At 31.9% G+C, this 16,370-nt stretch overlaps 1 protein-coding gene across 2 annotated transcripts in view; it reads right to left on the reverse strand.

Moving 5' to 3' along the window:
- Positions 1-1,543: 1,543 nt before the first annotated feature.
- lovit (loss of visual transmission) overlaps positions 1,544-16,370 on the reverse strand; it is a 34,183-nt gene continuing 19,356 nt past the window's right edge. For both annotated transcript variants that reach the window (XM_080170159.1, XM_080170160.1), the window contains exons 12-26: positions 15,875-16,020; positions 15,019-15,116; positions 14,436-14,564; positions 13,795-13,831; positions 13,460-13,587; positions 13,176-13,244; positions 12,820-12,923; positions 11,771-11,873; positions 8,686-8,794; positions 8,148-8,244; positions 7,929-8,028; positions 4,946-5,023; positions 4,509-4,541; positions 3,770-3,869; positions 1,544-2,559 (exon numbers count right to left, since the gene is read on the reverse strand). In XM_080170159.1, coding sequence (XP_080026285.1) covers positions 2,471-2,559; positions 3,770-3,869; positions 4,509-4,541; positions 4,946-5,023; positions 7,929-8,028; positions 8,148-8,244; positions 8,686-8,794; positions 11,771-11,873; positions 12,820-12,923; positions 13,176-13,244; positions 13,460-13,587; positions 13,795-13,831; positions 14,436-14,564; positions 15,019-15,116; positions 15,875-16,020 — 1,420 coding nt within the window. In that variant the 3' untranslated portion in view covers positions 1,544-2,470. The remainder of the gene's footprint in view (positions 2,560-3,769; positions 3,870-4,508; positions 4,542-4,945; positions 5,024-7,928; positions 8,029-8,147; positions 8,245-8,685; positions 8,795-11,770; positions 11,874-12,819; positions 12,924-13,175; positions 13,245-13,459; positions 13,588-13,794; positions 13,832-14,435; positions 14,565-15,018; positions 15,117-15,874; positions 16,021-16,370) is intronic.

Here is a 16,370-nt window from a genome sequence, read left to right on the forward strand (position 1 = left end):
TGTATTAATTTTAAGATTTTTATTTCATCATTCGTAGAAAATTGTCCTTAAAATGATGCTATACATGATTTTTCAGAACGACAGAGAACTGGTTCTAATCCAACGGATATTAATCGGTTTCAAGGCCATAATGGAACATTATGTTCCTCTTTCAGTTGTCTTTTTAATACACATTTTCAATATAATGAAACAAGTTCACTGATTCTAAAGTTAAAAAATTATAAAGGCGATAGTATGTGTACATATTTTTTCTACAGTATCAAAGCCTTTTATTTGTATGACCTTTTAATGTATTTTTAATTCTTATCTTTATCTTATTTATTTGTTTTATCAAATGTCAATTTTTGTTTTCATAACTAAAAAGATAATACATTTTTATTTACTTTTATAGTTCAGCCACTATATAACCCGTGTATGTCCGTATGACACTCTGTCATAACGTATAGAACTTAAGCTTAAAAGGTTTCCAATTTTTTTCTTAAAGATTTACTTACTGTATTCAATTATACTACACTAGGGGCAGTTGAGAGTTGGGAGGGGGAGTCGACTCCCAATTTTCAATTGTAGTTTAAAAACATAAAGTTAAAACATATTTTTTTATTGGGGGTCATTTTTACTAGAGGCTATTTCTTTTGGGAGGTTAGTGGTACCCTCTCCTAAAATAGTTATAAACATTCCCAGGACCTATGAGAAGTTATTCTTAAAGAATAACCATATCGGTTTAGTACCTTCGGTACACTCAGACAGACACCCAGTATTACTTTTACTTTATTGTAAGGATTTTCTCAACATCTCAATAAGTATCCACTTCCCTTACTGACTGACTCACTTACTTACTCCCTCAAAAAGAAAATATATATATTATAACGCTATTAGCTAATTTGCTATTAGAGTGCTTTTTAAGTATATACTAACAGAGTAGATAATTGTAAGCTTTCCTTTAATAAGTGTCTTCTTTTCCACATTATTAACTTGATAAAATTGCTCTTTTCGTTTCAATGCAAGCATTTTTATATCGGATAGAATCTATCTTTAAATGCAAAGCTTTTCAACATTAAGGGTCGGTAAGTCCGTCTTTAGTCTGGAAGGGAGTGAACATTGGGCTGTTAATTAGTCCCCAATGTATTATGATAACAATTTCGGGTATAGTCCCTTTCGTCGTAATTTCACTGCAGTAGCTTTTGATAGGGTTAATTTAGGTTAGGTTAAGTTAGGAAAAGCTACTGTAAAAATATGAAGAAACGCCCCTTAAGAGGCGTTGCCACGAAAGGGACTATACCCACAGTTTCTTATCAGTTGGCTTATTATTTTGGGGTCTTTTATTGAACTTTAGGGACTTTTTGGTTGGCTCATTAAGTTGAGTGTCTAAACGTTTTAACTACTTATTGTTATCTACAGGATGGGATTTTGTGTACCATAATTGGAGATGCACATCAATTTATCGGCCATTGTCTTATCCCATTAGATACTTTGTCCTTAGTAGTCAGTTTATATTTGGAAAAATTTAATTTATCAACATTTTTAAATATAATAAATAAAATTTGATTTATAAAAGATTATTTATTAAAGCGCGTTACAACTGCATATAATATAAGATTACATATTCATACATCAAGAAATTTATAAATATTTAAATACAATTACAATATCATAATAAGTTTAATGAGTTTGCATTTATAAAAAGTGAGACCTTCAAAACATGATACAACCTTAATTCTAATATACAGGGTGCCTTGCAAAAATTGTCCAGAACATCATAAATCAGATTGAAATTAAAATACAAAACATAATGTAGACTTGATGATGTTTAAAAATCATTTAATTTTCTGAATATATCATAATTGTATAGCTAAATAATAAACTTTTTTTTGTGTATAATTGATTTTTTATGACACCCTGTAAATACATCTTTCATGTATTAACAAATAAAAAAAGTGAAAATAAAGCATATAAAAGAGAAATATCTTTAATACAGACTACATAAATAAAGATTTTTAAATTTTAACAATGTTACTGAGTACTTTAAATCAACTTTACTTTCAGAAATAATATCTAATTATTTAGAGATATCAAGAGAGGTCCTTAAATGTACAATTACATGTTTTTACTTTATCATTAAAATACACAATTAAGTTAAAAGATAATGCTGCTAATTCAATTAAATTTATATAAATTTTCTTCAAAAATCACGCAACCTTACGAATTGTCATGTGACTAATGTAGAAAATTTTACATTATTAAAATGGTAGGTACATGCACAAACAAAGCAGTTACAGTAGTGTGCTAGATAATAGTAGTCTTACATTTAGGTAAAATGCAAATTACAACCCTTAAATTACTAAAAAATCACCAACTTTAGCAAACATTAAACATCTTAGCAAAAAAATTACAAAAAAATATTAAAAACCATTTTATAACTCAACCATATATTGATATGTAGATAAACGACCAAGTGATAAAGGTTGATCAATTAAAGATCCTGATATGAGACAAAATTGGCTGAAATAGCGCCACAGAAGCTGAGCACACTAGCGGCTATAACCACAGAAACTGTTGATCCTAAAATAATAAAAAAAATAGTTAATGGTAAATAGAATAGATCATTATTTTTTCGTAAATATCAGGGGTAGTAAAATGAACAAAAATAAATTTTCTATATTTGAAAATTTAATTCAAATATTGTACTTAAAGTGAATAGATAGATAATTGATGAAATCATATAACACTAATATATCAGGGTGGGAGGGGACATTGGCCTGTTTATTACACTTGTCCCAAAAGTTTTTTGATAACGTTTTCTTATTCCTTGTCTCAACAACTTTGGGGTCTACTATAAAATTTTAATTGGTTGGTTCATTAAGTTGAGTGTTTAAAAGTTGCAACCACTAATTGTAAACTACATGAGGGGTTATTGTGTCTATCATCATTGGGGATGTACATTAACCTACACAATGTACATCAATGTATCGGCCATTGTCTTATCCCTTTAGATCCCTGCTTATATATACAATTACACAATGTACACTTATAAGTTTTTTCTCAGTCTATTACAGTATATGACATATAACCAATACCACATACTTGCCTTTATATAAATCAATAAAATAAATCAAAACCATAACATATGTGAGATGTATATTATTGACTTGATATAAATATGAAATATTTTATGTAAATAACTGAAAATAAGATAGAAAAAAATGTTCATGTATTGTGCCACTTTAATGAATAACCCTCATATTTGTAGATCCAAACATTTTTAGGCGGAAGTATTGTGCAACTTTTATTAATAACTTTAGCATTAGTAGATCTAAGTATGTTTGAGCTGAAGTATGGTGCAACTTTTATTAATTGTCATTGCCTTTGCAGGTCTAAGCTGGTACAGGCAGAAGTATGGTGCTACTTTTATTTTTTACCTTAGTCTTTGTAGTTCTTGGTATGTTTAGGATGAAGGATGCTGCAACTTTGAATTTTTACCTTAGTTTTTGTAGTTCTAAGCATGTTTAGGCTGAAGGATGGTAAAACTATTATTTTTTACCTTATTACTTGCAGTTCTAAGCATGTATAGCCTGAAGGATGATGCAGCTTTTGTTTTTTACCTTTGCCTTTGTAGTTCTAAGCAAATTTAGGCTGAAGGATTTTGCAACTTTTATTAATTTGTTTTTGCCTTTGCAGTTAAAAACATGTTTAGGCTAAAGTATGGTGCAACTTTTATTAATTATCTTTAAAAGCATTAATTATCTTTGCCTGTGTAGATCATTTTTTTTACCTGTACTTGCAACTATGGAGCCCATGCAAAGACTGAGGGTGAACTGTGCCAGGAAAACCATGCATGACACAATGGCAATGTCTGTACCAATACCACGAACCTATACAGATAATAATGATATTTAGAAATAAATTAAAGTTAGCCCTGTTTGTCTAATAAAATATAGCCTATGTTTTACAAAGTACAAATTTGTGTAGATAAGTAAATAGGTTTGTCCATTAAAGTAAAAGAATAGAGAGGGCATGAGCTATATGTAACTCTGCCCACAGGGCGGGGACCCTGTTCCGATTTTGTATTGAGTCTTTAAAATCAGCTAATTTCGTCGGAAATAAAATCACAGCCTAGTTCCTACAAAAGAACAAAGTACAATTTGCTAGCAAACGAAAAGGGTCACTCCAACTTGGGCCAGGAAGTTGTCTGGATTAAAAATCTATTCATATACATTTATTGTTTATCCAACTGATTTCAGAAATCTTATAAAAGTTAGGTATGCCTTCTAATATGGTCTCCCAAGAGGTACAAGGTTATATTTTCATACTTTGATAAAACTACACAGATCTGAAAGGCTGCAGATTTTTTGTCATATTTTTGCCATCAATTTTCAGTAAGGCAATCATATTATTCGACTTTTACTGCATTAAATTTAGCATTCTTTAATCAAAATATTTTTGTTATTTTTGATAAATTTCTGCAATTCTTTTCTTTTCGCCCTAGTTTGAAAAAAATGTTTAATTCTTACTTGTTCAGTGAAAGGTGTCTTTGTCTCGGTTTTCTGAAATGTTTTTTACAAATTAATTAATGTCATTTCCAATTTAAGAGAAATCAATTACATAAAACAAATAAAAGCAATATAGTGACGTCTTCTTATTTTTATGATTTTTCTAAAAATACATTTTCAATTTAAACAGAACAATTAGAAAAACAATAGGCAAGGAAAGAATGGTTATAAAAGAGAAATAGTTATAGATGCTGTACGTATTGGTGCAAAAAATGGGGACAAATTTCAAATTGTTTTTGCGTGTGACGTCATACCCCCATCTCTTTTCTAGGGGTTTCTTTCCTCCTTCCCTTTTCTTTCCCCTCACTTGTGACGTAAATAAACAGCCCCGTCAAATCAATTTAAAAATTGTCCCCATTTTTTGCACCAATCCGTACAGCATCGAGAAAAATGGTTACCTGTTCCCCAGGCCTGTCCTTGATGCTCGCCAATAATTCTCTGATCTGCTTCAAGAACCAACTATCCTCACATTGAATCTAAAATAAACAAGGATGACAACATCCATAAAACCAAAGCTCTAAAATTGTAAGACTAGTTGGGTGTCAGAACTGAATAAGCAGAATATAAAATGTGAAGTAATTTTGTTGCAAAACTGATTAAACACAGAATACTATTTAAGGACATACCTACATTTTAGGACTTGATTAATGAGATGCTTCGCTTATAATATTGTACTTTGTTGTTCTAGAAATCAATATTCCAAAAATCAGATAATTCTATTACATAAAAAGCTGTTGTTAGTTTTGGGGAATTACATTGCTTAATAATTTTGTTACTTGTATTATCGGATTGAGTCATATAAGACTGTTTACTTAAAATTTAACTAAATATAACCAAAATCTGTTTCTGCTTGAAATTCCTTTTTAAATAGTGTCTTAATCTATTCAAAACATGTTACTTTAAGTTGACACAGGTATTCATACAACCTTCAATATACTTCTAATGTGGGAGCTATTTTTGAAAGCTCTACAATATTAATTATTCAAAATGTCATTACAATCTTCAGACAAACGGACATTTGTAAGACTAGAGTAGCTTTGCTCCTGAAAAGTTAAGATATAATACAGTGCATAATAGAATATTTTAATCCTCTGCTACAAACTATAAATCTTTCAGGGATATATGGAAGGACATTGGGTTTAAATTCATGTTTTAGCCATGGTATTAGAAGAATAGCAATATTTAAAAATTAAAGTATTAAAAGGAAAAACTTTACAGATATGAGCTTTTATAGTGCCTATAAAAAATGACGGCATACTGGCCAACAATTGTTCAATTAAAATGTATACTGGCCTTCCATTGGTAATTTAGTCAGTGTATTAGCTATCATTGTTCATTGTATGACGTCATTTTTTTAAGGAGATATAAAGAGCTTCTTAAAGAAACATTAATTTTATTTACAAAATATCAATAACATTCTAACAAAAAAGTATTTTCTATATAATTCAATTTCCTCGCAATTTTATATTTTTATAAACCTGAAACTTTTACTCTAGAAAATCAAAATTTTTGTAATAAGTTTCACAATGAAGGGAATATAAATTTATCTATGTATTTTCATGATTTACAGATATATATTGCATAACTATATTCTTTGTCCATTACGCTACGATGGACATTATCTAAAAATTAGAGTAAAACACTAGAAGGGGAAGGGGTTAAATAACTATATCTTCCCATCACAATGTCCTTGTGGCGACTCTCAATTGGGTCCTTGAAAATCATCCAATGGTGTTGGTAGCCACCAAGTAGCCAAGTAGCAGAAAACAATTTGGTAGCAGACGAAAAGGGTCATTAAAAAAGGGAGGTAGGTAGTTACCTGTATATACTATAGATCTGTTATTTAAATACTTATTGATTGGAAATGGGGGGGGGGGGAGGGAGTTTAAGCACAATTAGACATTCTAATTCAGTGAATTTTATAATCAAGCAAACATAAATCTTATTATGGTTTAAACTAACCAATACTGCCTGAAACCTATATGCACTTTATCGGTTCAGTGGTGTGCAAGATCTTAATGGACATACTACTTGCTATGACAGGAATACAAAGTCTTTTGTCGATATAATAAGAGCTCAAAAGTTTAATAAATGCTTTGTTGTTATTTATGTTTACAAATGGTATATATTATATTATATTGATACAATGAAATGTAATTATTGTCTAAATATATCTGTATAATAGAATCAAGTCTCTAGGGGAGGGGGGTTCATTCCCAACACCATTTAACAGCTAAAAGGGCACAGTGAAAAAAATACTATAGAGGTGGAGCTATAAAAGTATCTTTAGAAGACTCAAGTCTAAAGTTAATTTTGTTTCTACCACATTTAACAGATAGAACGAGGGCACTATGAAAAAAAACAGTAAAAATAGAATATATTTAAAGAAAAGCATAAGGGGCTGCATTCTCAGTACTATTTAAGAACAAAGAACACAGTGGAAAAAAGATGCTATAAATATCTTTACTTTAGATTTAAATTTTCAATAGGCTGACCTAAATTACTTCGTCATTAAATGAAAAATGTACAAAGCAAGTAAAATAATAAGAAGAAATTTCAGTTAAATAAATAGTTTGCAATTATTTTTTGTACTGTGATTAAAAATTGAGAGATGAATAAGTCTCATAGGAGCTGAGAGAACTATTTTCAAGAGTGTGGCGGGGATTAAATATGAAAACAACAAGTGTCAATACAATGCATCAAACTATATCAAAACAGCCAGTAATACCAGTTTTGTTAGCCAAATGGAGCCGAAGGCCCGGGCTAACTAAACTAATATCAAATTTATGACTTTTATTTTAATATTTGTGAAAAATTATCTGTAAAACGATGCTATGGCTTTTCAGTATGACGGAGAACAAGATCTAATCCATCGGATATTAATCGGTTTCAAAGCCATACTGGAAAATATTTTTGTTGTTTTCTATGAGCTCTAGATAAAGGAATGGTCTTTAGAGAATTGAAGATAATAATTTATATGGTATGGGCATATGGAACATTATTTGTTAGGTCATATATTAATTAATATCAATAACAATTATGTAGCGCAGCTAAAACAAGTATCATTTTATCCATAAGTAGCACAGCAATAACATGTTATAAATAGTAAAAGTTATCACTTTAAGATAATGAGGAACAAACAGATACGGTATAGAAAACTAGCAGCTATCTTCCTATCATCCAGGGACTAAAAATAGCTTTAAATCTTCCTAAACTAAAATCTGAAAATGATATAGCCTAACACGATTAAAGCTTCAGAGAAAAACCCTTACTAATTTATATTAAAGAATAAGGTAGAATAAACTAAGCATAACCGACATACAGACCCAGTGAGGGAATCTTAACATTTAAAATATTTTTGCTAATTATGAATATGATTACCGTGTCAGTTTCATGATAATGAGCCACAAGAAGATACGGCATAGTGAACAGGGTTGAATACATTACTCCGGCACTCAATGAGAAAAGGAGTACTCCCCACCTAAAAAAAATAATATTAACATATGATTTCATTGACTTTATGGCTTGGCTGAAAATGAATCCTAATGTCTGTCCATTGCTCCAATTGTAATATTCAAGGTTGAAGTATAAAATTCTTACTTTGATCTAGTGAGAGCCATGAAAACCATTCCAGTACTGTAGACAAGCTGCCCACCAATGTAAACAGGCTTAGCACGAAACCTTTTTATCAATTTATCTAAAATAATATTTTAATTGTGAAAAACAATATTACCATTGCTAAGATATTCTTATTACAATAGAGTGAGCATGAATGAGTTTAGAGGGCCATTCCCCAGCATAATGTTTTACCCAGCAAGAATGAATAGAGTGAGCAGGAGAGAGAATAGAGGGACATTCCTTATCATAATGTCTTACCTAGCAAGAATGAATAGAGTGAGCAGCAGGAAAAATAGAGGGACAGCAGAATGTTTTAAACATCTAGAATGAATAGATTGAGCAACTGGGATAATAGAGGGAAATTCCCCAACATAATGTCTTACCCAGCAAGAATTAATAGAGTGAGCAATAAGGAGAATAGAGGAACATTCCCTTCCTAAGCACAATGTCTTACCCAGCAAGAATAAATAGAGTGATCAGGAGAAAAAATAGAGGGACAATCTATAACATTATGTCTTACCCAGCAAGAATGAATAGAGTGAGCAGGAGAGAGAGTAGAGGGACATTCCCCAGCATCCAAATCTGACTCCATCATCGTACAGCTGCCGGGCTGTGCTGCCTTCATCAGCCTAAACAAAATGAATAAATACAAACTTTATAAAAATGTTATATCTGTAATAGCTCTTTTATAAGAGTAGTAACAAGACTGCAAATAATCATATAATACATATTTTTATGCAAATTCTAATAAAATTACAAACACCTTTACATGTACATTTATAAGATTAAAATCAGTTTTTTAGCCCCGAAATGCCGATGGCACGGGCCAATAAAACTGGTTTTTATCTTATGATTGTACATTTTAATATTTGTAAAAAACTGGATATAATACGCTAGACATAATTTTTCAGTCTGGCTAAGATACAGTTCTAATCCACCAGCAGTGGCGTGCGAACCGAAGGGGGCGTTTGGGGCAATCGCCCCCCCCTAGCGACCAAAACGCCCCCCCTGCCCCCCCCTAGCGACCGCCCCCCCTGCCCCCCCCTAAATGTTGAAAAATGCCCCGTTTTGCCCCCCCCTGGTAAACAAAAATGCCCCTTTTTGCCCCCTACCCTACAAAAAGCAAAACTCTCCCAATTTCCAAAAAAAAAGATCAAGAAATACTTAACAAAAAATTTTTTTGGCGCTTCGCGCCAAACAGACTGTTACTATTCATTTAACCTTAATAGGAAGTATCTTTTTTGTATAATATAAACTTTTATCAAAGAAATTTTGTACATCCCCAATAATGATACACAAAATTACCCCTTATGTAGATTACAATTAGTGGATGAAACGTATGGAAACTCAACTTAATTAACCAACCAATAAATATTCCATTTAAGTCCCAAAAGATGTTGAGCTAACGAATAAGAAAATGTTTATATGAAATATTGGGGACTAGTGTAATAAATAGCCTAAAACACCTTCCCTCCTCCCTGCATATTTGAAGAAAAAAATTTGCGCTTTGCGCCCTTCCAATTGGTTTCTGCTTTTTATCACATTGTATAAAAACATTTGTAAAAATCAAATATTTAATCAAAAAGTTATTTAAATAAAAATGAAACAGCGTTGATATTTATCTAATCCTTTTTTTCAACATTGTATGTCTGTCTAAATGAATAACTATATATGATGTCATATGATGTTCAGGATAAGTTTATAATTTTTTTGTGTACATACCCTTACAAAAAGACATGTTTTTTTTATGGCAATTTTCATTAAAGAGCCTTAAAACTAACTACACTCTATATTCCTAACTTGTTAAAATACGTCACTCTTGTTGTAGTTAATTGATTTTAGTTAAAAGAGGAAATAAATATTTTTCGGTGCGCTTTGCACACTGCCCTAATAAATCCTTGAAAACACCACTTCATGAAAAATTGACATATTTTTAATTGCCATTTGAAGAGGGTAGGATATGTTGATATAACTTTTTATCTTCTCTATAATAACTATGGCTGTCAGTTTGTAATGCTAATTGGGAAATGTAATTTTCTTAACTGCAATTAAAGATAGAAGGCTAAAACTTAATGTTAACACTCCCAACATTATGGAGTATAATTAGATATTAGAAATTTCTGGAGGTCGGCTGCTTTTTAGGACGTTTTTGGCAATTTTGTATCTTTCACAATTCCCCCATTGTTTGGTCCAATTCACAAAATTTTTGTAGCTAAGTGTATCAAAATCAAATTTCGGGTATAGTCCCTTTCGTGACATTGCCTCTTAATTTCTTCATATTTTCACAGTAGCTTTTCCCCTATTTATAGCCCCTGTGGGGCCAATTGCCTAACCCTGCGGGAAAATCACCTAACCTGACCTAACTTAACCTATAATAAACTATTAAAAGCTACTATGAAAATACGACGAAATGCCCCTTAAGAGGCGTTGCCACAAAAGAGACTATACCCCAAAGTTTTCCATATTTCTAAGAGATTTTCATATCTGTAGATGAAAGGACAAGTATTTTTTTTATTTTTTACAAAGTTCTTTATATCTTTGGATTTTATAGCACAATAAATTTTTTTGTGGATTATAATATCAAAAAAATAAAATCTCTCGTTGTTCTGAGCATCTAGTATGTAATTTACTATGACTGTCATCACACAACATACAAGAAAAAGGATTTGTGACTTTTTCTACCTAAAATATATATTTATTTTAACTAATGCTCTTTAAATCTTCTTGTCTATATTCTTATTAATGATTTTTTGTGCTTTGCTACTTATAGATGTTGTCATCCTTGTTGTCATACAATAAAGAAATATTTAAAATCAGTTCTACATATTAGGTTTATTTTTGGTAAATTATTTCAAAAATGATTGCTTTTTTTCCCCCAAAAAAAAATTTTTTTAATGGGGTTATTCATCCTTCCTGCTGAGATTTTATAACATCCCCTTCCTCAAATAGATATTTTGGGGTTCCATGACAAACGCAGGAGCAGTGGCGTGCGAACCGAAGGGGGCGTTTGGGGCAATCGCCCCCCCCCCTAGCGACCAAAACGCCCCCCCCCCCCTGCCCCCCCCTAGCGACCGCCCCCCTGCCCCCCCTAAATGTTGAAAAATGCCCCGTTTTGCCCCCCCCCCTGGTAAACAAAAATGCCCCTTTTTGCCCCCTACCCTACAAAAAGCAAAACTCTCCCAATTTCCAAAAAAAAAGATCAAGAAATACTTAACAAAAAGGGGGGTTAAATTATCTTCTGTACTTTTTTTTCGAAGATGCTTTCTAGCTCCCTTCCCTTTGGTCATTGCAGGGTGGGGAGAAGGGATGGGGGAGAAGAGAGGGGGGAAGAGATGGGGGATGGGGAAGAAGGGATAAGGACTAGAAGGCCCATAATCAAATAATCCCACCCCTTAAAACGCCCTTATTTAAAATTAGTATATATAATCAAAATGCCCCCCCCTAAAGCAAAGTGCCCCCCCGGGGCACTTTGATTTAGGGGGGGGCAAAATTTTACAAAATCTTCAAAATGCCCCCCCCTAGACAAAGTGCTTCGCACGCCACTGTCCACCAGCTTTTAATCGGTTTCGAAGCGATACTGGAAAATAATATTAAAACTTGCCAACCTGAGGATTTCCTTTGAAAACAGCCTGGCCAACAAAATCTGTGAAGTATAATGAGTAGCAGACCAAGGAACTCCAGCAAAACAGGTTTGTTAGACAAAGCCACCTAAATGAAGTTTACAATCAATTAGTAGATTTTTTAAACAGTTAAGCAGCACATTAATTTACAAAATTCTTTGGGAATAGTCCATTTCGTGACATCGCACCTTAAGGGGCTATTTAATTTGTCGTATTTTTAAAATGGCTATTTATAGGTTATTTTAGGTTATATTGGGTTAGGTGATTGCCCCACAGGGCTAGGTAATTGGCCCCGCAGGGTTAGAGCCCCCCGCAGGGGCTAGAAGTAGGAGAAAACCTACTGTGAAAAATACGAAGAATCGCCCCTTAAGGTGCGATGTCACGAAAGGGACTAAAGGATTAAATCATTGCAAATATTTTGGCTTAAATACTTTCAATCATTTGGTACATAAATAATAGTTTTTTAAAGTTTAATACTGGAATCACTGTTGACTAGCTGGTAAGACTAGCTGTTAACACTGCTTACCTTTAACCAGCTAGCATAAAAATAATGAACCATAAATATTGGTTACTACTGGCAACACTGCATACCCAAGACTATCTGTTAACACTGTTGACTAAAGACTATCTGGTAACACTGTTGACTAAAGACTATCTGGTAACACTGCTCACTTTAGACTATTTGGCATAGAGTAAACTAAAAGTATTTTTATTACTTTCAACAAGATTGACAAGCTGGTAACACTTCTGGCCTTTAACTATCTGGTAACACTGCTTACTTTAGACTGGCTGGCAGTTAAATAATGGATCTTAATTGTTATTTAATACTGGATACACCACTGACCTTAATCTTTCTAGTAACACTGCTTGCCTAAGAATTAAAATAATGGGCCAGAAGTATTTATTTATGCTGGAGACACTTTAGACTATCTGGAAACTTTACTTACATTAGACTGACTTGCATCTAATTAATGGACCTTAATTGTTATTTAATACTGGCAACATAATTTAAACTTTCTGGTAACACTGCTTACCTCAGACTGGCTGGCATATAAATAATGGACCACAAGTATTGTTTTAAGCTGGCAACACTGGCGGCAGTATCCAACTCTTCTGTATAATCAACCGGTACTGGACTCTTAAATGTATCATATAAAAAAGGTTACTGTAAACGGCCTTACCACGCATATATTTTAAATGAAATATATAGCTTCTTAATGAGTGTTGATATAAAAAAACTTTACATTTTGCTAGATTTGCAAATGTTTTAAAACAACCACAGCAACAACAAAAAACTATTTACAAAATCTCATCAAATTTACCAACAAAAAAAGTTTAGAAATATCTTGTCACAGAGAAAATATTTGAGTAAAATGGTTGGAATACTTACAGCTTGGCTGAAATTAGTTTCTGCCACCTGAAGAAATTCTTTCTCTTTCTCATTTGTTGTTCCAAAGTTCTAGTAAAAAAAGTAATTTAGATTTTTTTAGCAAAAGCTTTCTATAAGTGTTTGTGTCTAAATGTTTGTTTGTCTGTTGGTAATTTTTATTAGCACCCCTTTCGTTAAAATTTCCTTTCTCCCCTTCCCTTTCCAGCCTCGTTTTATTTCTACCCTTCACTAAAATTATCATTAAAATCAATTTTTGAAAAAAAAATATATGGTTAATTACTCACTGTAGATGTGAAGGGATTAGCAGATTTTTGTTTTGATTGATTGATTGCGCCATAGCCATCTTCTGATTGTGCGTGATTGCCGCTGTTGTTTTTTTCCTTCTCTTCTTTTTTCAAATCTTCATCTTCACCTGATATGGTTGTTATTTATCAATCAAAAAAATGTATTTTTTTTGTTGCAAAGTGATTTTGTTTGATTAATTATGTTAATAACAATAATAAGCTTAAAATTGGCCCAAGGAAAGCTTTTAGGCTTTTAGTTTAAAAGTTATTTGTAAAATTGCATTTCTAAAATGCATCAAACTTATGAAATTAAAAATATAAAATTAACTACCTACCTGGTAATTCATCATATATTCCAGCTGCTTTCCCTTTCTAAAAATAAAGAAAATTATTTAAGCTTTTTTAGTTTCCAAAATTGTAAAAAAATCTCTTACTCATCCATTTTAGTTTTTTAAAACTAACTCCTAAGCAAAAAAGTTTGCTTTGTCTTAGAATGGCTATTTATTTTAAATCTTCAATAACTATGAAGACTGGTTTTTGTAGCCCTAAATGAATTCTAAAGCTTTTAAAAATCAATAAATATTTTGCATACTGTATAACGTTGTTATTTCATGAAGCCGTAAAAATTAAATATTACATAAGCTTGTCTGTCAAATTCTTCACAAAAGTTTACTCATTTTTTACAATAATACAATTACAATTTTTACAATTTTTTAAAAATAAATTAAGTTAGATAAATATGTAGAAAAGAGTTTACAGAAGCAAAATGAAGAACAACAATACCAACCAAAGTATTAAGGGATTTTTTAGAACAGAAATTTTCCAGAAAGCGGAGGGGGGTTTAAAAGGGTTGTTTACCCCCCCAGAACTTTGAGTGTACGTTAGTATACCCCCCCCCCCAAAAAAAAAAAAAACTTTGAAACCTCTCACTTTAAAGGAACAAAGCTCTTTGAGTGTCAAAACTCAGCTTGCTTACCCTTAGAGCTGGAGTAGTCAAAACATCTAGAGGGATCTCATTGAATGAGGTGAGAGTGGTGAAGACACAGAAGATAAAGATGACCAACACGAGGCTAAACACTGCCCTCACGTGACCTCCGAATAAAGCTCCTATTTTATATGGATTTTTCATTAGTATTATAATTGTTTGTCATGTATTTATTTGGTAATAATGACTTTTTAACATTTTTTTGCACATGTGTTTGAAAAATACTTAAGCTGACTCTTTTTCTAACGGGATTAAGAAACATTTTTATCCGGTTGACTTTTTAAATTGAGGAAAATATTAAACCTTATTTTTTTGTTGTATCCCTGATTTTTAAGTAAAGTAAGGATTCCACACGAAGATTAGTATTTAGGAATTATTTACCGTTCATTTCAATCTTTAGTTTATTAATTCAATAGAAATTAGTTTAGAATTTTTTTTTGTATTTTTAAATTCAGTCTTAAACGACTTAAAGAAAGATTATAAGGTCTGAAGTTTTTCAAAATTTTCATGGGCAATGCCAATATAACTACTCCTAACCAAAAACCATACTAATGTACTAATGAATAAATGCCATTCCTATCCACCCCCAGTCAATGGCCCCCATGAGATAGCCCAAAGATCCTCCCAGTCCTGCCATGATGGTAAAGGTTGACAGACCAATAGCATGATCCTCTGAAAATAAAAAAAATAAAATATTACATTGTTGTTATTTGAATTAAATTAAAAAAAATGTCTGATTTTTATTATTCAATATTCATTAATGTTTCTTTCCAATAAGCCACTACTCCAGATCCAATTTACTTCACTAAAAGTGACCGCTAGTTGTCAGAGGTAAACAGGTTCTTATCCCAATTCCAACAGACCAAAAACTGAATATGTTTGCAATGTTACTTTAGACATCTTTCATTACAAAATTACTACTTTTGTAAATTAAAATTATTGGTTAAAAAGTTTGGACTAAGTTAAAAGTTTGCTAGGTTAAACTAAATAATCAAGAACTATTAAAAGTACTCGGGAGAATAAGAGTATTATTTTCAGTAGAATGTCTACTTCAACTCTGGTTAAAGTAAAAATGCTTTGCCCATAGTGAGGAACTCTTCATAGACTTCCAGATAATGGTCATACAATCGATGGAGTGGTTGTCCGAAGACCATTCTATATATAGATCATCCAGAGATCTAAAGGGATAATACAATAGCCGATAAATTGATGCACATCCCTAATGATGATACACTAAATCAGTCCTTCGGTAGATAACAATTAGCATTTGAAACTTTTAGACAAACAACTAAATAAACAAACCAATCAAAATTCAATAAAGGTCCCCAAGCCAACAAATAAGAAAACGTTATTATAAGACTTTTGGGACTAGTGTAATAAACAGCCCAATGTCCCCTGTCATCCCATGGTGTGTCAATTTAGGTTTCTACCTGGCAGAGTGACATCCAGTAGGTAAGCTCTGGAGGGTGACTGACAGGCGTCTGCATCAAAATCCAGGAGAACTGTGCCAATAATTGTGAAAAATATGCCCCAAGGGTGGGCATGTCGTATGTGTGGCTGAGGTATGCTGGGTTCTCTAAAAATAATTTTGTTTATTAAAAATAAACGTTAAAATTATTATTTATAAAATTCTATCCTTTGTAAACAATAACCTATTCATTAAGAATAAAAAATAATTGAGTTTATATTTCTTAAAACTATCTAAGCTTTGTTTAAAGCGAAGAAAAATTAATGGGGAATAATATTTTTTATGTTTTCATGTACTATAAAAAAGTGGCTATGGTAAAACCACATGCATTTTTTAGTGCGTATTAATTGAAATAATTATTCTCCCACGAGTGCAATTATTATGTGTCGTGTTTAAGTCACCTCACACTTCTCTTAAACACGTATTTGAATACTGTAAAAAATACTGAATTGGGCTTT

The sequence above is a fragment of the Acartia tonsa genome, chromosome 8 (assembly GCF_053477335.1).
Source record: "Acartia tonsa isolate MP-2025a chromosome 8, ASM5347733v1, whole genome shotgun sequence".
NCBI classification, from domain to species: domain Eukaryota; kingdom Metazoa; phylum Arthropoda; class Copepoda; order Calanoida; family Acartiidae; genus Acartia; species Acartia tonsa.